Here is a 23,823-nt window from a genome sequence, read left to right as displayed (position 1 = left end):
GGGTAGTTCTATACAAGCATGAGGTTTGTTAAGTATCCACGCAGTGGCGACTGACTTGCAGCTGAGGTAAATTCACAGCAATTGGCTGTATTCCTTCACTGGCAACTGCCTTTAAGTTTCCAGTAATATTACACTGTGGTAACAAATCTTCAACTGAAGAGAAATTTTAAAAGAGTGGAAACACGACAATTTGAAAGAAATGCTTCTTTTTCAAGCCATCTCAATTTTCCTTTTCTTTTTAAATCAACTGAGAGAGCGTGTGTAGGTAAATCCTGTAATAAGCATTCATCATTCCTAGGTGGAGCCTGAACAATCAGACATCAATAAAATGTGTGTTTACACTTTGAAAGCAAAGCGAGTGTCCCCTGCTGCTCTGACTCTCATCATCACGTGTCACTGATGCTGGAAAGAGGCTGTAAGAAGGGCCAATGTTTAGCTCACTGTAAATTCTATTTAAGTTATTTTTTGTGTGAAATAGCATCACAACTAAAAATCTGAATTAAAGCACTAAAAACAATGTTTTTCAGAAGATTGTTATTTGATTAATGTCTCCTATAATTTGCTTATTTGAGCAACAAATAGGCTGTACCAGAATCAAGTAAGACAGAAATTAATTATTTCCTGGGTCCACATAAACTCTCCATGGTTCCCCTCTAACTCCTGGAAGAAAGGACAGAAATAATCTAAATAACATCCCATTTTCTTTCTCAGCAGCAGTAGCGATGATATGGCAACTGACATTGTACACTCTTCTGCATCTGGGTCTGAGACCTCTTTATATTTCTTTAGGGTTTGTGACAAATGAGTAATTCAGGAAAAGAAATACAAATAGAGATGGAAGAACACTGTCCCTGAACTCAAGTTCCGGTAACTTCTTTTCTGAAAAGAAATTTGTTTCTGCATTGTTGCGAAGTCATGCTAACAGGACAAAGTATGTGCTAGGATGGCTACAGAAGCTGTCCAGGTCTTGAGAGAAATTTCATTCTTAGTTGAAATTATTTGGTTATTTCACATGAAGTAAACATCAATTCCATTTTATTACAGAAAACAGTAATACCCTCCAATAGCATAAACTCACTGACAGCAAATAGAACATTTACATCTTGAGCCCTTTTTGGAAGATCATACACAGAATTTGAATAAAACACTTCATACTGTTTCCCTAACTTTTCAACAACTAAAATAAAAGTTTACTGGCTTTTTAACTGAAAATTTTATCCTCATTTGCATTGATGAAAAATAAATCAAACAGTCACCTAGAAGTAAACAGAATTCATTAATTAGAGACACTCTTTTGTAGAGAAAATATTATTTCAATATAACCCCTGGAAAATGGTTACAAACAGAATACTGTCAAATGAAAGTTATCTGAACTCATCAAAAGTTTACTATTAGCCCAAGAAGAAAAGTAAAACGGTGGAATTAAATGTCTGCAACCCAAGGATACCAAGACAGAACTCATAAGCATCATGTGAGTGTGTGTGTGTCTGTACACACACACGCGCGCACGATTCCTATGGCCATAATAATAAGGCTTAACATTTGTACATGGCCTTTACAGGCCACCAAAATACTTGGGGATGATAATTTACTCCACGCAGATGAGGCTATAAAGGCTTAGAAAGAACACAGGACTTAAACCCTAAATCACACTAGTAAACAGAAGAGAAAATGGAATCCACATCACTTAACTTCTGGTTGAATGCACTTTACACTAACCCTTATTGCCTCTTTATTCATTAAGAGAGTGGAGATAAGAGGAAGGGACAAGTGAATGCCAAAACAGAGCTTAAGACATGCCACACACAAAAACTATCTGTTGTGTAGAGTAAATCATGCTGTGCACATTTCTCTAGGAAAATATGTTTCATTGAAAACATCCAGGAAGGTGCAGCCAAGGAGAACATAAACTGCGTATAAAAATCAGTGGGAAGCCATCTGGTTCTCATGACTTCACCTTCAGCCGTATCTTGGATGACTGCCTCTATCGTCAATAACTTGGTTTATCAAACTTCTCAGTAGGAGATAACAGAATAAGGGCCAAACACCCCAAGAACTCATTACAAGCAAACTAAATATCATCTGTTAGAGATCTGCCACATAGATTCCAGGAGTGCTTCCCAGTGCAGCAGTGGTTATTCAGTTTAGACAGAAGTATATAAACATGTCTACTTTGAAAACCAGTATCTACAGACTCTGGCACTCATCTCTGTGGTTCAATTTTAGTGCCAAGGCTTTATTTCTTTTCCATTGCAGTTAATTTTTTCATTTGATTATAACTTTTGAAAACATAGATGTGATCCCTTTGTTGAATAAAAAGAAGATATGAAGCCAAAATTCAGAGACATAGACTATTTCCTAAATTTCTGGGACAATATAATCATGAACTATTTTAGCAAAAAATTTTCAAGAGGAAGAAACTATAACAAAAAGGCCAAACAAATGCATTGTTTTAAGAACTACTGTTACGAATTACTCATGTAAATACAGATTTTTGTGGTTATACAATCGCATGAGGTTATTTCCTGGGGGGCTTCAGTTTTCCTTCAGAATTTCTTCAGTTGTTGTCTACTGACCCCATCTGGCAAAATAATAGAGGAAGTTATAGTGGCTAAAAGCTTCTGCCAAGTCAACTTTATTTTATGTAAGGAAAGATTTTTAAGAAATAAGAAAATAGAAAATCAGGGCAAAAGAATCAAAGGATTCTTAGCCTTATTCTTCTGTAATATACAGAATGAGAAAGAAAACATGTAATTTAGAAAAGGGCATGCCATTGAGTTATAATAATTTTAAGTTTCAGCTAATCCTCACTCTCATTTCATATAACATATAAAATCTCCGTATTTTTACTGCCATATTTTTATAGTTTTGTTTTCTTTTTGAAGTATACTAAAGATGCTCCATCAAAGAGATGTCTTTTAGGGCTATCAGTCTTCGAAAAGAATTCACGTTGCTGCTTTTTCCTTGTTATTCTTGAAGATGCTTGTTAGTATTTTGATCTTTAATTAAAACCCTAACATCTTATTTGTTTTTGTTTGTCTACTACAAAGATGAGACAATTATTTCACAACTGTATCCAGCATAACTGAATGAAACAAGATTTTAAATAATACAAGGTAGTTTAAAATTTTAACTACAGAGTTACTAGAAATAGAGAAATGTCAGTTTCAACAATGCAAATCAGCCTTGAGATTATAGATTTCAGTTGTCTCCCATTCTTATTGTCAGCAATCAGAACCTGATTATACTAAAGGGGGTAAAAATTACAAGGAGAAATTGAAGGAGAGTTTTAAAAACATAGATAGTTTCATTTCATCCACCACCTGACGTATTCCACAGTTTGAAGGTGGTTCCTACAACGCTAATACAGAGTTTCAACTCTTCTTTTGAACATTTATTCTCTAAGACATTTAAGTTTTTAGACTTGCTGTGATTTGACCATATTTGAGTAATTTCCATTAATAAGTGGATGGAAATGCAGAATAATATTGGGTTGCCATTACTACTGACTATATCATTCCTTTCGCTTAAAGCCTATTTCATACATCTTTCTCAGATCAAAAGAAGGAGAAGTCTAAACATGGAGATTTCTGCGATGGCAGGGTACAGCCATTTAACTTCTTTCAACAAGCCAGAGATGGCAGAATTCGCTTTGAAGTGGCAGCCCTGTTGGCCTTTGAAGTCCCTTGTCAATTGCAGAATGGCTCTGGTGGGGTTTGTTTTGTAGCCAGCTGTCACCATGAAGGCAGACATGACGTATTTCCAGCAGTCTCACTTCAGGGTCTGTCAAGTGACTGATTTCATAACCAGTCACCATAACAAAGGAGATTCAAACTCACTGACATTAGAGCAAGAGTCTACAATGAAACGTACTAGGTTCCTCTTGACAGAGCTTGATTTAAATACTGAAATGATCACACAATGGCAAATAGAAAATGATTGAGAATGTAACTGTCACATATCTTCGGACTCCTGGAACATTAAAAATGTACTTTCCATTATGTTTATCAACAAAATGTTACATAACAACATCTTACTTTTTAAAATGAAATACCTTTGAACAACAGTAGCTTTAATCTTTGCATTGACGAAAAAAGATGACTTCTGCAGAAATCAGTAAACTACTTTAACAGCACAGTTTATATTGCTAACTTACAACTGGACTTTTTTTTTTTTATAAGACTGAATGATTCTATACAGTTCTGAGGAACATGTTTTTATTTGTAAGACTTTTAGACTGCTTAGCGACTCACCTCAAAAATCCCCATCACTATTGACACAGAAACCAGTTTAAGACTTCAAGGATAAGTAAAGAAAAGAATTTGAGATACTTTAAAAAAAAATTCTATAAAGGTAGCCCTTTACATCATTATATAAAATGAAACACTCATAATAACATTATAGATCTATTTTTTAAGTCAGGGAGAGATGAGACAAATCTTGAAAAACCTAGTGTCCAACCTACCAATAATGATCAGAAATATTAGTCGTACTGGAAGAAAGTAGGATCAAAAAGATTTTCATACTAATTTGACCACACTTTATATCTATTCTATAGAACGTTTTAAAATTTTACATATTTTTATGAACATCTCTTACAGTTATTTCAGAGTTGAAGACTTCGGTGCTACATAGACTTTTAGCACGCTCTCACTAGCTGAAAGATTAACAACATCGGGGCTAGAGTAGTGTAAATTCATCCTATGAGACAGTAAGTCCTTTATTCCCCACTGAAGGACAGGTCAAGGATAATGGTGATCTGTACATTTCATTTTTCTGTCCTGGTTACCATGCTTTACAATCAAGCACTAAAGAGAAGAAGTGAGGGCTGACTGAACAGTTCTGCACAACACACAAGAGCAAGACCACACAGAACGGGGTAGGAGAGCCATAGACAGGGCACCTGGGGCACCCCAACCCAACACACTGCCCTTAGCCAGGAGGGTCCCAGAAGGACCCGAGAGGACTCACCTGCCCTGAGCAGAGCAGAAAAAGCAGTGGTTTAAAGGACACCTAGGTTGTTGAGGAGGGAAATCCATGTACTCTCCCTAGAGCATCTGTCAAGCAGGAGGGGAGCTGCGGGAACTCTCTCTGGCACTGGAGAACGCCACAGTGGCCCTCCCCCACCCCCACCCCCACCCCATCGCAAGGGCAGGAGCTTGATCCAGGTGCTCTCCCCAAAGGCCAAGGCTGTCCCAATGTGGCCCGGCCCACAGCAGTTCTGCCGCTTGTCCCTGGACTCCCTCATCCGCTCTATCCACAGCTCCAGGCTGTCTCCCTGCAGCTTACTCCAGCTCCAGCTACCAGCCAGCATGACTTGTCCCCAGGACTCTTCTCAGCTTCACGCCCACCCTACTACAGCTTCCACTACCCAGGTGTGGCTTTCCCTAGGCCTTGCTGGAGACCGTGCCCGCTTCAGCTTACCCCCTGGATTCCCTGCAGCCACACCCGTTCCAGCTCCAGCTCCAGCTGGCCTGCTGAGGCGGTCCTGGTGCAGCTTGCCCCCAGGGACTTCCCTCGCCCTGCCCCTGCCAGTGAAGCTCCAGGCCTCAGTGAGGCTTGCACGTCCCCATACACTCTGCAGCCCACGCACACGCCAGCTCTAGTTGGCCCACCAAAGATACCTAGCCTACACAGTCACTCCTTCACGACCGGGAAAGATTGCTATTTCACCTAATTCATAGAAACAAACACAGAGAGACACCCAAAAGGAGGAGACAGAGAAGTATGTTCCAAATGAAAGACCAGGACAAAAACCCAGAAAAATAATTAAATGAAACAGACAAGTGATCTATCAGAGTTCAAAACACTGTTCTAAGGATGCTCAATGAACTCGGGAGAAGAGATGAACTCAGTGAGAACTTCAACATAGAGATAGAAACCATAAAAAAACAGTCAGAAGTGAAGAATACAATAACTGAAATGAAGAATGCACTAGAGGGAATCACAGCAGACGAGCTGATGCAGAAGAAGGAGTCAGTGAGCTGGAAGACAAGAAGTGGAAAGCACCCAAACAAAACAGAAAGGAAAAAGAATTTAAAAAATGAGGATAGTTTAAAGGATCTTAGGGACAACATCAAGCCTACCAACATTCAAATCAGGGGTATTCCAGAAGAAAAAGAGAGGGAAAAAGGGACAGAAAATCTAGTAAAAGAAATAATGGCTGAAAACTTCACCAACCTGATGAAGGAAACAGACATCCAGGTCAGGAAGCACAGAGTCCCAAACACGATGAACCCAAACAGGCCCACACCAGGACACATTATAATTAAAGTGCCAAAGGTTAAATAAATCAACAAGGATTTTTTTTTTTACTTCAAAGTTGGAAATAAACGGAAACAAATTACTGTATGTCAAATGAGTAAGAACCATATTAAAGAAAAATGGAAAAGAATCGAAGTAAATTTTAGCTACAGTAATTTCACTACCCTCAGTCTGAAGATAAAAGGACCAACAGAATTGGAAAGAAAACTTAAGTTTGACTTAATAGGATAGTAGGTTTATTGTTAAAAGTGGTATTGATGTGGTAATTCTGAAGCAAGCTTATATTTATTGTGGAACTGAGCAAGGCTAAATATGTTGATCTTGTTGGGAACCAGGCTTCTCATGGTGAGAGAAAGGAGCTACAAATATGAAATGGTGAAAGGCAAGAATGATATGAAATGCTGAAAGGGAAGAATGATATGAAATGGCAGTCCGTCCCCTGAAGGGACATGAGCAGTGACACCTCAGTGTCATTCACTGAATGCCACTATGTACCAGACATGATGGTAGGTGTTAAGGATATAACAGTAAACAAGACACGGCCCCTGTCCTCAAGGAGCTTACATTCTATTTGAGGAGACAGACAGGCAAAGTAACAGACAATAGATAAGTAATAACACAGCGTTGTAAAATAAATACCGTGTTTCCCCGAAAATGAGGCCTAGCCGGACAATCAGCTCTAATGCATCTTTTGGAGCAAAAATTAATGTAAGACCTGGTCTTATTTTACTATAATATAAGCCTGGGTATAGAGTAAAGTAAAAGTAAAGTAAAAGTAAAGTAAAAGTAAAGTAAAATAAAATAAAATAAAATACCAGGTCTTATATTAATGTTTGCTCCAAAAGATGCATTAGAACTGATGGTCCGGCTAGGTCTTATTTTCGGGGAAACACAGGAGTACAGGGTGCTGATAAAAACCATGGAGAGACATACAACTTGGCCTTGGAAGGTCAGAGAAAGCTTATGGAAGGAGAAGGAGGATTTCTCCAGACGAGAGAATAAGGTGAAGATGAAGACACTGCATCGAACAGAGGGAACATGTAGTTTAATAAATGCAAACCTTTCCTCATTCTTCTGAAAAGGACCCGTGAACACTTACACTCTTTTTATGTCCAGAAAACAGTAAATATATCTAAGTATTTATTGTTTAATTAATACTGTTAAGAAACTACTTATCATGGTGACTGGTAGTTAATTGGTAATTGATAGGGAAAATGTCAGTATCTCAAGCCTTGTAATTGTATTAAGAGTAAGATACTACATACTTCCTGGGTGTCACATTTTCTAGTGATAAGCCAGTCCCATATTTACAGACCCATTGAAAGCTTAGTTCCCGGAAATGTAGAGAGTAAACAGGTACCTTCTCAATTGAGGTGCACTTCAGATTAACTGGAAGAAGCCTGTATCCTGTTAATGGCTAACACAACGTTAAAGCCAACCATATGTTCCCTCCCCAAGTTTATATTTTTAGCTCAGAGCTTGACGTCTTCCTGAGAAAGATAGCAAAGGCATTTCAAATTGAACACACACAGAGCGGACTCCCCACCTCAACTCTTCCTCCTCCAGTCTCCCCACAGTTCAGTAAACACCACCACCATCCACTTAGATAGTCACAGCAGAAAAGGGTGGCATCAGCTTTGCCACATCTCCTTCCTCACCTTCCACACCCAATCAATCAGCAACTCCTGGGAACCTCTCTCCAAAAACATCTCTCATCTCCACTGCCGACACCCTACTGTGCCCCTGTTTTATGCAATACCTTCCTAACAGGTAATCAATCCCTTCTCTACCCTTGCTCTCCCTCTATTCTTCATATGACTGCCAGAATAATCCTTCCAAAACATAAAATGGATTTTAATCATTCTTCAACTTAAAATGATATAAAGGATAACCATTATGATTACAACAAAATTTAAAATCATCAACATGACCATCCCACAGAATCAGGTTTCTGCCTACCTCTCCAGCTCCATGTCAAACCATCTGTTCTTTCACTCATTTATTTATTTACTCACTCACTCCCTTACTTACCTGCTTAGCCACCAGCTCAGTTCTACTCAGTGTTCTCCACTAACTCTGGTTTGCTTTTAGTTCCCTGATTATACCACGATCTTCCCAGTATTAGGGTGTTCACACATGTGGTTCCCCTAATAAAACCTTTTGCTATTAATCTAATTCCTATTTCCATGTCTCAGTTTAAATAGCAATGTCTTAGTGATGCCTTCCATGTCCATTCATTCTAAATAAGGTCCCCTTGTCATACTCTTTTATAAAATGCTATACTTTATTATTTGCATGTGTCACAATTGTAAAGAGTATGTTTCTATCTGTAATCACATGATTAATTTCCCTAACTAACACATAAATGCCATAAGGAAAGGGACAACATTTGTTTGGTTCACTTAAGTATTCCCAGCTTCTAGCACAAAGTAGGTTCTCAATAAGCATTAACTGAGCGAATAATGGAGTAATGGAATAAATTATATCTCTGAAGTGATTAAACTCAGTAATGCTGGGGTGCATGTTCTCATGATAGACAAATGTCTCTTTCTCACTTCCACAACTATTCTATACCTTTTTCCTACACTAATTCCATTGCTCACACTATAAATTTAAGTGTCTAGTATTGTATGAACAGGTAACACACACACACAATTATGACATCTCTTGCAAGTGACCACAGTCTTTTACTAACCTAATCTGTCACCATTATTTCTGAGAGGTAAAATTACTATTGACAAACATGTCTTTAGATCACAGATATTTTTCTAAAAATAAAGATGAAAAAAGGACCAACTACATCAGAAAAGTGCTTGTACTTGTGTATTCCAGTACAGCAACTCTGTCAGGCTTAGAAGGAAAAACTAAATAATAGCTGCCAAGTATGTACTCATGTATGTATGTAGGTATCCAGCCATCCAACACAGTACAGAGTTCAGTACAGCAGCCAGATGTGCACATAAAAATTTAATTAAAATTAAATAAGTGTAAAAACTCAGTCCCTCAGGTGCTTCAGCCATATTTTAAGTACTCCATAGAAACATGTCGCTAGGTGCTATGATACTGCGTAGAAGACATATAAAACATTTCTATTGTTGCAAAGATTTATTGGCCAGTGCTGCTATAAACATTACAGAGGCTTCAGTAACAAATAAGCGCTTGCAAAGCAAAATGTATATTCATGGAATTCACTCTATGTCAAAAGGAAAACAGTAATTTCTGTTTGGAATTCAAACACTTTTAATAGGAAATGGTGTTTAGAGACCACACCTGGGCAACAGGTGTGTGCCCTGCTACTGAAATAACCACTGATGTCTAAGAATTTTCACTATACATGAAGTGTGAGTGTGTGTGTGTGTGTGTGTGTGTGTGTATACCTGTATGTTTAACAAAAAGTCATGAATACTCAGACATCTCCAGTTCCAAATTAAGATTATAAGGATCAAACACTTAACATTTTTTATCCTAAATTTTCTGTCTTTTTACTTCTAGGAATACAGTCTAAGCATGTTATAAAATCCATATTTTGTTTTAAAAAGTGCTTAAAAAGTTTCTTTTCTTTCCCTCTCTTCTTCGTTCCCTACTTTCCTTCCTAAAGGAAACACACAATACATGACTTCATAAAACAAAAAGATCATTAGGATTGGATTTCACAGCACAATTTCTAGCTATTTACTAAAGATATCCAAACTATTTTTATGAGAAAAACGTAAAAGTGAATTGGAAAATAATGGACAGACTAAGATTCTACAATGACTCGAGACAGACTCTCAGAGATGAATAACTCAGTAACAAGAAGAATGCCCAGCTAACCGACCAATTAGCTGGTGGTAGCATTCTCGAATGATGCAGATACTACAGATTCTAGCCTGGGCAAGGAGAGGGGACAAGGATTGCCTCAAGTTATAAGGATTAAAACTTGTCATCACTGGTACCAAATCAATCAGGTAAGGCTCTACAGACACTAAGTGTCTCTGGGGTCTCAGACTGTTCCAAACAGTCCCTTCCCCTGGAGCTATTAAGGGCAGTTGTAGTGAGAACAAGCGTGTCAGTAGTAACTAGTGTTTAATGAGTGCTTACTACATGCACACTCTGTTATAAGTGCTTTACACACATAACCTCTCTTTGATGTGGCAGATATAAGAAATATCTTTCTCTGACAGCTCAGAGAACTGATACAGAAGTAACTTGCTTGACATCACAATTTATTTAAGTAATGAAACCGTAATTCTAACCAAGGCTTCTAACTGCAGGACCCACTTTCATGGCCATTATGTGATAGCCTCGCTGAAGTTCTGGAGTGGTCTTCTGAACTAGAGAACCAGGCTATAGAATCTCTGTAGCTAATCTATCACTTCTGCCTTTCTTGGACTTGATTCGCCTAACACTCACCATGTTTAACTTCAGCTTTGTAGGATAAGAGTGTTTTCTCAGATGAGATGAAAAAGCCTGAGGGAAAAAAATGGTTTGAGGCTAGGAATCAAGAGTTCTGGATTTCAACAGCTTCAGGTTGAGATATCAACTGGAGTAAAGATATAAGTAGAATTAGTCTGGATCTCAGAAGAGAGAATTGGACTGAGAATATAAATCTTATGGGGTAAGAATCCTACTACTAATGATAACATAGCTAACATTTCTTTAGCACAGTTTCTTGGTTCTTATCCTCAAACAAGCTTTTCTTTAGGCTTTCTCATCTCAGAAAATGGAACCATCATCCTCTTAGTTGTCCAGCCAGAAATCGGAGAATCATCTTTATTTTCTCTTTCATCCTTACCCATACATGCAATTCGCCAACTTTTTAGTTCTGTTTCCAAAAGATATTCTAAAGCCATCCACTTTCTCCATGTCCATTGCCACTATGTAATTTACTCAGCCATTGCCTAATCTGACTAACCTCTTCCAGGAGTCTTTACATGATTTTGCTTGTATATCTCCTAAAAGAGTTCATGTAACTATGATTATAACTTGATGTCTAATTTTTTTACATAAGTTTAAAGAGTTGCAACAAATGTAATTCTTTAGGTACTTTTTAAAAATTGTTTTTAAAAAACAATGCATTACTTTTTTAAAAACAAGCAAGAATCTAATAAAACATAAATACTATGGTGACTTGATATCTATCATTTCCTATTTAAAAACTATAAGGACATATGAACTATCAGAAACAGAAATTAAGAACACAATCCCATTTATAATTGCATCGAAAAAAATACTTAGGAATAAATTTAACCAAGGAAGTAAAACACCTGTATTCAGAAAATTATAAGACACTGAAGAAAAAAAATTAAAGAAGACACAAATAAATGGAAACATATACCATGCTCATAGATAGGAAGAATTAATATAGTTAAAATGTCTATACTACCCATAGCAATCTATAGATTCAATACTATCCCTATCAAAATACTGACAACATTTTTCATAGAATTAGAACAAATAATTCAAAAATTTATATGGAATCACAAAAGACCCCAAATGGCCACGGCAATCCTGGGAAAGAAGAACAAAGCGGGAGGTATCACACTACCTGACATCAAATCATACTACAAGGCTATAACAATCAAAACAGCATGATACTGGCATAAAAACAGACACACACCGTGTTTCCCCGAAAATAAGACCTAGCCGGATCATCGGCTCTAATGCATCTTTTGCTATATTTTATATGACATATGATATGATATGATGTGATATGATATAATATGATATTATGACCGGGTCTTATATTATATTAAAATAAGACCAGGTCTTACATTAATTTTTGCTCCAAAAGACACATTAGAGCTGATGGACCAGCTAGGTCTTATTTTCGGGGAAACATGGTAGATCAATGGAAGAAAATAGAGAGACCAGAAATCAATTCATGCCTATATAATCATTTAATCCACGCCAAAGGAAGCAAGAATATACAATGGGTTAAAGACAGTCTGCTCAATAAATGGTGCTGGGAAAACTGGACAGATATATGCAAAAAATGAAACTAGACCACCTTCTTATGCCATATAGAAGCATAAACTCAAAATGGATTAAAGACTTAAATGTAAGACCCGAAACCATAAAACTCCCAGAAGAAAATACAGGAAGTAAACTTTTAGCCATTACACTTAGTAATGTTTTTCCTGATATATCTCCTTGGGCAAGACAAACAAAAGAAAAAAATAAACAAATGGGACTACATCAAACTAAAAAGTTTTTTCACAGCAAAGGAAACAATCAACAATACAAAAAGACATCCTACTGAATGGGATTAGGTATTTGCCAATGATACATTTGATAAGGGGTTAAGATCCAAAATTTATTAAAAACTCACACAACTCAACACCAAAAAAACAAACAATCCAATTAATAAATGGGCAGAGGACATGAGTAGACATTTCTCTCAAAAGGACATATAGATGGCCAAAAGACATATGAAAAGATGCTCAATGTCACTAATCATCAGAGAAATGCAAATAAAAACCACAGTGAGATATCACCTCACTCCTGTCAGAATGGCTATCATCAATAAATCAACAAACAACCAGTGTTGGTGTGTATGTGGAGAAAAGGGAACCCTTGTACACACTGTTGCAAATTGGTGGCCACTATGGAAAACAATATGGAGGTTCACCAAAGAATTAAAAATAGAACTACCTTATGACCCAGCAATTCCACTTCTGGGTATTTATCTGAAGAAATTCAAAACACTAATTTGAAAAAATATATGCATCCTTATGTTTACTGCAGCACTATTCACATCGGCCAAGATATGGAAACAACCGAAATGCCCATTGATAGACTACTGGATAAAGAAACTGTGGTACTTTTATACAATGGAGTATTACTCTGTCGTAACAAAGAATCTGATCCTTTGCAATAACATGGATGGACCTAGAGAATATTATGCTAAGTGAAATAAGCCAGACTGAGAAAGACAAATACCTATGATCTCACCAGAAAACAGAATAGATTCATAGATACAGAGAACAAACTGATGTTTGCTACATGGTGGGGGGGTTGAAGGGATGGGTGAGAAAGGTGAAGGGATTAGGAAGTACAAATTGATAGTCACAAAATAGGCACAGGGATGTGAAATACAGTAGGAAATATAGTCAATAATGTTATAAAAACTGTATGGTGTCAGACTTACTGGGAGGATCACTTCATAAATTAATGACTAATCACTGCATTGTACATGTGAAATTAATATAAAACAATATTAAATGTCAACTATAATTTAAAAAAAAAAAATATATATATATATATAGTCACAGGATGTAAAGTACAGCATAGGGAATATAGCCAATAGTATTGTAATAGCTATATATGGTATCAGATGGGTAGTAGACTTGTTGGGGTTATTACTTTGTGAGGGGTGTAAATGTCTAATCATTATGTTGTTTTGTACACCTGAAATTAATAATAATAATAATAATAATAATAATAATAAATAAATATGATAAGGACAAGCTTTCTTTAATGATTAAGTTTTACATTTTCCTTTTTCTCTTTGACCTCGGGTTTCCATTCCAATTCTCCATAAAATTTTATACTAATGAAATTTATTTTATGCTAGACTGTCTGTATGGATCCTCTCTTGTACTTTTCTGCCACAAAACTATGTATATAAATGTAAATTTGATATTTACAAAATTTCCTGTAGTCATAACTCTGTTAAAAAATTCTTTTGGTTTGAGCTATCATTACAATTAATAGGAATCAATGAAATTAATATAAATTTTAGATATTTTGAGAGAATAACTATTAAATGTGAAAAGTAAAATTTTATTAACAATTATCATTAAACATACTTACCTTAATGAAATTAATGGAACTTTTATTTTTATTAGTTTAGATATCCCTTGATGAATATTACTTACTGCTACAAAGACCCAGAGTTCACTCTCGATTCTATGGTACATTTCATTTCAAACCTTTATAGAAATAGATAGTAATGGAAGTTGTTTTTATAGCAACATAACTCAATTTTTTGCATGCCTTCAGAGTTACATGCCCCAAATCACACAGTAGTCTGTCATCAAAAATTATTTATAATTATCTATCACCTGGCAATTTTACTCAATTGTCCTCCAATTCTGTAGAGAACAAAGAATTGTAAACAAGCTGACTCTTCTTATCCATTTCTCAACACCAATATTTGGATTTATCCCTGTTATTGTTATAAAGCTTTTTTTTCTCCATAGAGGAATACAGACTCGTAAGATTCAGGAGAGATGTGCCTATTGTAAAGTGAGGGATGCACAACTATAAAAGGGGAAATGAACAAAGAGCATCTGCACATCGCACGTGCCTTCTTGGGCAGATCAGTTTCAGGGAAGAGTATGTTTAGAAGCTGAGCAGCAGTGCCCAAGGACTCTCTGGAAAAAGCTCATGCATTTCCAGGTGTATATGCACTGCAGTGTGAAGCCTAATAAGCCATCTGATCTTCTTGCTTCCACTCTTGGCTCTGTTGAATCCATTTTCCAACTGGCAACCAGAATCATCTTTTAGAAACACAAATCAGAGGATGTCACGCCCTTCAATGGCTTCCAATACTCCAAAAACACAAACTTCTTGCCATCACTTACTCATATATAAGGCCCCACATACCTTGCATGGCTCCGCCCACCTGTCACACTAGTATGCACACATGTTCAACGTTCTCCCACCTTCCTGCCCTCATGAGTGCTGATTCCGCCCCACTCCACATGGCAGGCTTCTCATCTTTCAGGACGCAGGTTAACTGTTCCTCTCTGAGCACTCAATTGACAACATGTTCTAACCTCTCCCACCTCCACCAAATTACTGTCTACCACAGAAAACCTGTTGCCTTTACAGCACGTTGTGACAACTTGTGATTAAATATTATTTGTGGGGTTAGAGTCTGTGTCGTCCCCAGACTGTAATCTTAGGGGAGAGACGACAGCTGCTTTGTTCATCATGATATACTTATTACCCAGGACTACACAGCACCACTGGATGCTCAATAAAGATCTGCTGAATGAATGAATGAATGAATGAATGAATGAGCAAGCAAACTAATGAATAAATATTGTTCTCTGCTGAAAATGCTTCAATAGTTCTCCATTGCCTTGAATATAAAATCAAAATCCCAGAGTACAGCAGATCCTCAAATAATGTTGTTTTATTCAATGTTGTTTCATTATAACGTTGAAGAGATGCTATAGAAATTAAATCTTGTTTCTATCAATAGCCTACGGTAAAACTGGCTTTGTCTTACATCATTTCACTTAAAGTCACAGAACCTATCGATGACATATGTGAGGCCTTCCGGTATAACATACGACTGAACATGTTTCAGCATGATCCAACTGCATGTACTGCCCCCTCCTCTCCCTCTTTCCCATGGATCTTGCTATTCATACCTGTCCTGAACTGTAGCTACTAATAACTACTTAAAGCTCCACGGATGCTTCCAGCTTTTATTTGGGCTGCTCCCTCTACATGTAACTCACTGAACACCCTTCTCCTCTTTTCCAACTAAGTCTTTTGAAGACTCACCTCATGCATCAGCCATCTCCTCCAGGAAGTCTTCTATGGCCCTCTCCAGTCTGGATTACAGGCCTGCCCTTTCCCTTCTAGCCTTCAAACTCTCTATTCCAATCACCACCATGGTATTTATCAAACTAAATCATAATTACAGGTCCATTTTTCACTCTTTCCCAATGAACTAGGAACTTTTGAGGCAGAGGCTGTATCTATTACCTTTTTATTTCCAGTGCTTAGTGTAGCATTTGAAAATATGCAAGGTATTCAATAAATGATTATAGAAAAAGTAGCATAGTAAAAGTATCATTATTTTATTTTCTAAGCATTATTGTCATTTAATTAAAAATGAGGGAAATAAAACCTACTAGAATTATTGAGATTAGCACAGGATTATGTCTCTAAAACCAAAGAATAAATGGTCCATTCTGGGAACAGCTAACAGTAAGGAGGCAATGGGCCTGGTGAGTACAGCTGTGATTCCATCACCACATCATCTTCCACAGGCTACCCAGCTACCAGTGCTGCTTCGCAAGTGGTAACTGTTCTATTTGAAAAGGTACTTGGGTATCATGGTGATAACTGCTGTGTACTAAGGAGATGTGCAGCCAACAGAGGATTTAATAAATCTTTAAAAATAAAGAAACGAGACACTTGGCAGTGGCGACTACACAGACTGAACTCCACGTGCTCGTGTGTCTAACTGCTTCCTATGCATCCATGTCTGACAAACCGGATATGGCTGAGATTGAGAAATCTGATTAAGTTGAAAAAGACAGAAACACAAGAGAAAAAGCCACTTCAAAGGAAACAACTGAACAGGAAACAATGCCATAGGAGAAGCAAGCAAGCAGACCCTAGTTAGGTGTGCGTCGCCAGTATGCACTGTGCATTCATTCCACAAGCACTGCTTCTATTTTCCTTCTTCTAGTTGTTTAACTCTGCCAGATGCACAGAGGTTGGGTCAAGTGTGAATCACTGTGCTGCCCATTTTCATCACAGAATCCTGAATTACTTACTGTGGAGGCCATGCTTCCCTCTTCCATCTCCCTGCCTGGCTGGCAGGGAAGGAAAACAACTTGCACATTAAAGGAAGGTGCTGGCTGGGAGGACAGTGGCTGGGACCAAGCTGGCCCAAGGTGTCCTGCAGGCTGGAAAGTGCAGTTTCATCAAGAGTGCCTTTTCTGTTATTCAAATGATTCTAATTACTGGAATGCACATTTTAAAATATGCAAATAAAAAGTTTAAAAACCTGAATTAAAAAAGATGTAATTCTAAAAAGTGCTCATTAATCCATAGCTATCTAGCAAATAATTGGTAAAATCTATGATCTTCTAGGTTAAGACTTCACACTTAACAATGAGTCAAATAATGTCAAAATGGCAATTTGAAGAAAAGGAGTGTCACTATTAAAAATGAGCTTTTAGAGTAAGAACTCACTTACTCTAAATGGAGAGGTTATATCTTTACTCAAAACATTAAAAAATATTTTTTAGGAACAAAATAAATGCAATTTATTGAGTTATAAGAGAAAGTCTTATTACTGGAAAGGCATTTTTTTAAACCTTTAGTTAGCAATCTATTAATAAATGGTTCTCTCAAAAAAATAAAAAAGCTTTTGAAAAATTCTAAGTTCAGAGCAGCACTGCTGCACTAAGGCTACCGCTTCCTACTCCTGGCAATTCTGAGGCTGATTTAAGAGAACAAACTTTTTTCTATGCTCTTTTAAGAAAAGGGACTCTCACAATCAACAAAACACAAAACCTGCCAAAACTTGATCAGAGAGAAGTGTCAGAAGGAAAAAAACCCATGTGGAAAGAAGTCCTTGAGTTTCCCCGTGGGATTTTTCCCTTTCAACTCTCTTTGCCAACACAGGTTAGAAGGAATCTTCCTTCAGTAAGGAAGTACTGGATCATTACCAACAACTCCAAATTCTGGGCACAGGCTCAGTCTAGGGCAGCATGTTTCAGTAACAAAGATTCTATAAGGGGATCCTGTAAAGAATACAGGAAAGGCATCAAGAAACATTTGCCTTTGAGAGTTTTTCCCTGTTCAAACTTTAAAAGGTTCTGTATTTTATTTTAGTTAAGAGATATGGTTTCCAAACAATTTTACGTTGCTCTTTGAGAAATCAAGAGGTGCAGATATTCTCCTTCTATCAGAGAGAGTCATTTCTTCTCAGAGGCTAAATTTAGGCAAGAGACTGATAAATTTTGGACCTAAGAAGGATAATGAGAATAATGTCCCTAGCCCAAAACATTTTCACCTATTTAAGACATTGCAAACGAATATTTGTAGTTCACCTTGGTACATATAATTTATACACATAAGTAAAATTAACAGTGGGGTAAGAAGACACAAAAAGAAGTAAGAAAAGAAGATGAGAGTAGGAGGGGACAATGAACGAAGGTTATACAGCCTCAGAAGTACAAACATAAAAGTAGTTTCATCATACCTTAAACCACTTAAAGCCTAAATGACTGGTGTCATGAAATATTTCACTCAACAGTTTCAGATAGGCAGTGAGTAGCAGAACGGTGGAAACAAGATAAACAGGAAAGAGAAAAAGAAAAAAGCATGCAATTAAAAGCAAATTATATATAGCCACTTTGGAAGATAGTTTCGCAGTTTCTTACAAAACTAAATATAGTCTTACCTTACAATGCAACAATCACACTCCCAGGTATTTACCTAAATAAGTTGAAAATTTATGTCCACACAAAAACCCGCACATGAATATTAATAGACGCTTTATTCTTAATTGCCAAAAATTGGAAGCAATCAAGACATTCTCCAATAGTTAAAAGAATAAAAAACGGTGGCACATCCATACAATGGAACATCATTCAGAGATAAAACCCAATGAGTTTTCAAGCCACAAAAAGACTTGGAAGAACCTTAAATGCAGAGGCTAAATGAAAAGAGCCAGTCTGAAAAGGATACATGCTGTATGTAGTATGATTCCAACGATATGACACTCTGGAAAAGTCAAAACGGAAGAGACAGGATAAAGATCAGGGACTGGGGAGATGCGGGAGGTGTGAGCGGGTGGGCACGGTGGGGGGTGGGCTTTAGGGCAGTGAAACTATTCTGTATGACACTGTAATGATGAATACATGCCTTGTACCTTTGGTAAAACCCACAGAAGTGTACAATGTAAGGAATGAACCAAAATGTAAACTATGGACTAGTTAATAATGCATCAATATTGGCTCATCAATTTTAACAAATGTACCACACCAATGCAAGTAGTTAATAGCAGGGAAAACTGAGGTGCAGGAAGGAGTATATGGAAACTCTGGACTTGACACTCAAATTTTCTATAAACGAAAAAACTGATCTAAAAAGAGTCTATTATAAGTAAGTAAGTAAGTAAGTAAATAAATAAATAAATAAATAATCTGCTAAAGAGCAAATTATAACCAGTCCACACAACAATAGCTTTAGAAAGAACATGTAACAGCAGTTTCTAGTCCATGGTGACGTGATCTATTATTAATTGCCAATATTTCTACACTATCTCTGACATGTACAACTTGTAACTAAATAATGATCCCAAAGCAGGAAGAAAAAAATGAGTGATATTTTGAAAATAAAGACTGTGAAAAAGGTAAAATCAAGCTAAAAGAAGATCCTTCCTCACCCTGGAACAGTGGCTGTCAACATCCTTTCCTGCAGCTCTCCACCCACCAGGCTCTATTCCACTGTACATTAGGAAATATTCAAATAGTGGGCTGAGGCACTGATCTAAGAACAGGGCACTGAAAGCCACTTGGGCGAAAAAAAATCAATTTTCCTTCAGCTTTGCTAATAAATGTCGGTCTGTCTTTCTATACTTGACACTGAAGAAAGTATATCCTCGTACCTAACATGGTTATGAAGAGACGCCACATACTGCAATATGTACCCTCTGCCTTGCTATGCAACTGCCTTAACTCACTCGAGCACTGTGGGTCTGACCAAGGGGGTTCCCCAAACGATTCATGTCACCCTCTCATTGAACTCCTTTTACCTGGTTAACATTATATTTCTCCAACAAAGAACTGGAAAGGACATAATCACTGAAAAATTAAATGTCACGTGTCTGTGTGAAGCAGATTCAAAAGCTCCAATCACACTCTCATAACGGGAACTGAAATTACAGTCTTCACTGGTTCAACTGCTTCTTCCATGCACACCTCCCATCTTTAGTTATTCTTTCTAATAAAAACTTAAAAGCAATAAATACATAAAAGAAACAGCAACAGTGGAACTCTTTAACAAGTCACCTCAAGAGACACACACATCTGAGACTCTCGAGTGTCACACACCTATGTCTTTCATTTTCGCTATTAACCTTAACTTGTTACAACTTTAACTGCTCCTTTGAACAAGCCAGGGTATAAAATATACAAACTATTTGCTATTTAAAATTAACGTCTTTGACTCAGAAATGCTTGTGGTTTTCCATTCAGTTTAAAAGCAGGGTTCTAACCAGTCTTGTAACAGACAAGTTCCATTTCCTCTCACCAGATACATAAACATAAAATCAGTCCTAAATTATTAATGCAGAAGCCTCTGCATTAACATTAGTCAATTCTTCTATATTTCAATTCTTATTTCAGTCTAAAATACCTTACATTTCATGAGTGTTTTTGAAACTCTGTAAACACACGTCATATATAGTTTGCCTCAACTATACCGGTTGGGTTTTACCTTTCGTTTAACCAGCAGCATTGCCAGTAACTGTATAAAATTGCAGACCTGTTTTTCAGCATTGGTCCTGGCTGATTCCTCTTGTGCTAGCACCATTTCTCGTTCTGCAGTTATCTGTACACTTTCTCTTAGTGCTTCTTCCAGCTCTTCAATTCTGTCATCCTTCTTACGGAGACTGTCCTGGAAAACGATGGAAGACTCAGTGAAGTAGACTAATTAGCTAGCCCAAGGAGGGCCTATTTTTCAACAAATGGCTATTTGCTTATTATACGTTCTTCCCTTAAGAAGTAAATCCAGGCCAAAAAGATATCACCATAAAGGAAAGAGTAAAACAGGGAAGAAAGAAGTAAAGGAGGTTGAATAAGTATGTTAGCAAGAACAAAGGGTCAAGTTAGTTAAGCCAAGAGGAATGTGTGATGGACTTGTTCTCCACAACAGAGAATAAAACTGTTCTTGGTAGGCAGCATAGGTAGCAAGGGCGTGATTATTCAGAAACACAAAGCTGTTTTTGAACTACTCTGTAAACTGGCTGAAAGCCAGCTTTGATGAAGCCTAAGCAGTAAGACTCAATGCCAAAATATTCCCTTTCCCTGCAAAGTCAAGCCCAGATGGAAAAGTTAAGTAAACAGCTCGATCTTTCAGGTTGTATTCTTCATATAGGCAATTACTGGCAAACTAATTTTGAAAAAGAGAAATGAAAAAGAAGTTTTTCCTAACGATTCAAGAAAGCAAGTTTCTTTTAATCTTACATGAGAAAACTGAAAAAAGTAAGTGATATAAATGACTGGCCTGACTAAAGTGAGCAATTTAGATAGCCAACCAAATACACTGTCCTGATACTCTACACAACTTTAAAAAGCAAATTCTAGAGCGGTGGATAGGAATTTCTATCAGAAAGACAAACAAAGTCCTACAGGATTTGTAAATTGTGTAAGACAGGAGATCTTAGGATCGGAAGGATACATGAAGCAATATTCAAGATGGATGCAAAACTGAATTTATCAAGTTATTATAAGAATTTTCTCTTTAGATCTTTATAGACCAGAAGATTAAGATAACATATGAAACAAAAGAACAAGATTTGCTAAACCATTCTCTAACTTTCAGCATACTCATATCAGCAAGATATCAAAGAAATTTGTCTTTTCTCTATGTGACTCCCATTTAATTACACTGCAGTTCACTTTCATAGGTGCGAGGTCTGAGAAAGTCCTTCTTAACAGCATTGTCTTCATAAACCTAGAACTTAAAATCTGTCCAATTTGGAAATGTCAGATTTTTCTCCCAACTTTGAAGGAATGGCATTTCTCATTCGGTATCCGTCCTAATAAAAAGTTGATAAATCTGTTGCTCTAACTTTTTTCAACTTAAAAACAAATGAGACTTAGGGGCGGCTGGATGGCTCAGTTGGTTAGAGTGGAAGCTCTGAACAACAGGGTTGCTGGTTCGAGTCCCACATGGGCCAGTGAGCTGCGCCCTCCACAACTAGATTGAAGACAATGAGCTGCCACTGAGCTTCCGGAGGGGCAGCCAGATGGCTCAGTTGGTCAGAGCACGAGCTCTCAACAACAAGGTTGCTGGTTCAATTCCCGCATGGGATGGTAGGCTGCAACCCCTGCAACGAAAGATTGAAAATGGCAACTGGACTTGGAGCTGAGCTGCACCCTCCACAATTAGATTGAAGGACAACTTGGAACTGATAGGCGTTGGAGAAATGCACTGTTCCCCAATATTCCCCAATAAAATAAAATAAAGAAATTTTTTTTTAAATGAAATTAAAAAAAAAAAGAATATTCACATTTCAATAATGTATGTTATGTTCATTTTTAAAAAAAAAAGTTTTCATTCTTTTCAGAGATAATGTTGTAAAATAACTGATTGGGTGCCGTAAGTAAGGTTCTGTATTATGTAAAGCAGTTGAGCTGTATCAGAAAATGTTTTGTTGAAATCTTAATGCTTCTAGTTTGCTTGCCATGGACAGCAGACTACAATGAGGGTTTCTAAACGATGCCAAACACAGGGAGACAAGGAATGATGCCAGTAAAAATAAAGTCCAAGGTAGTTTATTATGATTTAAAGAAAATGAAATGTAACAGAAGAATTATGCAGAAAGGGATGAATGCAATAATTAGTTCATTCAGTCCTCTCAAATACTCTCATACATAACCATATTTGTAGCAACCTGGGATTCTGAATTAAATTGGTGTAAGCAAAAAGAAACACTAATGTTTACCATTATCAACCTGTGAATAACTCAGTACTATGTTATCGTCATCCAGTCTATTATGTCTTTCACTCAAACTATTATCCTATCCTCAATCCTAAATTGAAAAAGTTATTCCAAATAACTACCCAATTTCAAGCAAACAGGTTTACCTGTACTCCTGCATGGACCTAAAAACAGCTCTGTGGCTTTATCAGTAAAACTTTTTTGAGAGAGAAGATGGTTAGCAATTTGTCATAATGCTGATGGTCAGTACAGGTTTTCATACTAACAGTTTCCTCAAAGCAGTGGTCAAACCAATCTACCAGATGGGCTCCGTGTGCAAGACCACTGACTTAAGCAAAGTTATCTGGGCTTCATGGAAAAGTCTGGTTCAAATCTTTCTCTATAATAAGGATGAAGAACAAAAGTCAAGTGAAACCACAAATAAAAAGAAACGGAGAAGACTGCTGAATAATATTTATGAGATATTAAAGTTGCATAACATCTCAATGTAAAACTAAACATGGAACCACCTGCTCTAAGGTAACTGTATTAACCCAGGTAACAAGAAAATAAGAGAGTAAATACCCCCATCACCTTCATCAACAAAGTCCACAACTACTTAATCCATCTAGTGTGTAAAATTTGGCTCAGTTTTATTTTTGGAATCTTGATAGATATCTGTTATGGTAAACCAAGGAAGTTGCCTTTCTACTGAACTACACCTTGAATCTATTTCATTTAATAAAATATTGAGCCAATGCCAGAAATAAACAGAATCTTTTAGTTCTACAAACACCAGAGTCCTAACCACACTCTTAGATAATATTTATAATTATTCTTTCTTGTCCTCACACTTTCATAAAGATTAAATGCATTTTTCTGTACTTAGATTATATGTACTCTATTTTTTTTTAAGTTTAGAATATTAGAGAAAATAAAAGATTGTTTAGTTTTAGAAAGGCCCAAAGTGCTCACCCATAAAGAATAAAAAATTGGAAGGCATTGGAATTTTTAAGGACCACACAGAAACCTGGAAGACAATGAGGTAATGTTCTCAAAATTCTGAAGAAAAGATGATTTCTGATCTAGAATTCTATATCCAAAAATGAGGGTAGAATGCAAAGTCTGAAAAAATTTGTATCACATTACAGACACAGAAATCTACTAGG

The 23,823-nt window shown here is 36.9% G+C and overlaps 1 protein-coding gene across 14 annotated transcripts in view; it reads right to left on the bottom strand.

Annotated features, from left to right (window-relative positions):
- ERC1 (ELKS/RAB6-interacting/CAST family member 1) overlaps positions 1-23,823 on the bottom strand; it is a 491,277-nt gene that overhangs the window by 220,096 nt on the left and 247,358 nt on the right. For 9 of the 14 annotated variants that reach the window (XM_074325171.2, XM_074325172.2, XM_074325174.2 and 6 more), the window contains one exon: positions 20,494-20,625. The exons of the other annotated variants lie outside the window; for them this stretch is intronic. In XM_074325171.2, the coding sequence (XP_074181272.1) occupies positions 20,494-20,625 (132 nt within the window). The remainder of the gene's footprint in view (positions 1-20,493; positions 20,626-23,823) is intronic. 14 annotated transcript variants of the gene reach the window in all.

The sequence above is a fragment of the Rhinolophus sinicus genome, chromosome 1 (genome assembly GCF_057876585.1).
Source record: "Rhinolophus sinicus isolate RSI-liver-muscle chromosome 1, RSI-T2T, whole genome shotgun sequence".
NCBI lineage: Eukaryota > Metazoa > Chordata > Mammalia > Chiroptera > Rhinolophidae > Rhinolophus > Rhinolophus sinicus.
This window is presented reverse-complemented; position numbering and strand designations above follow the sequence as displayed.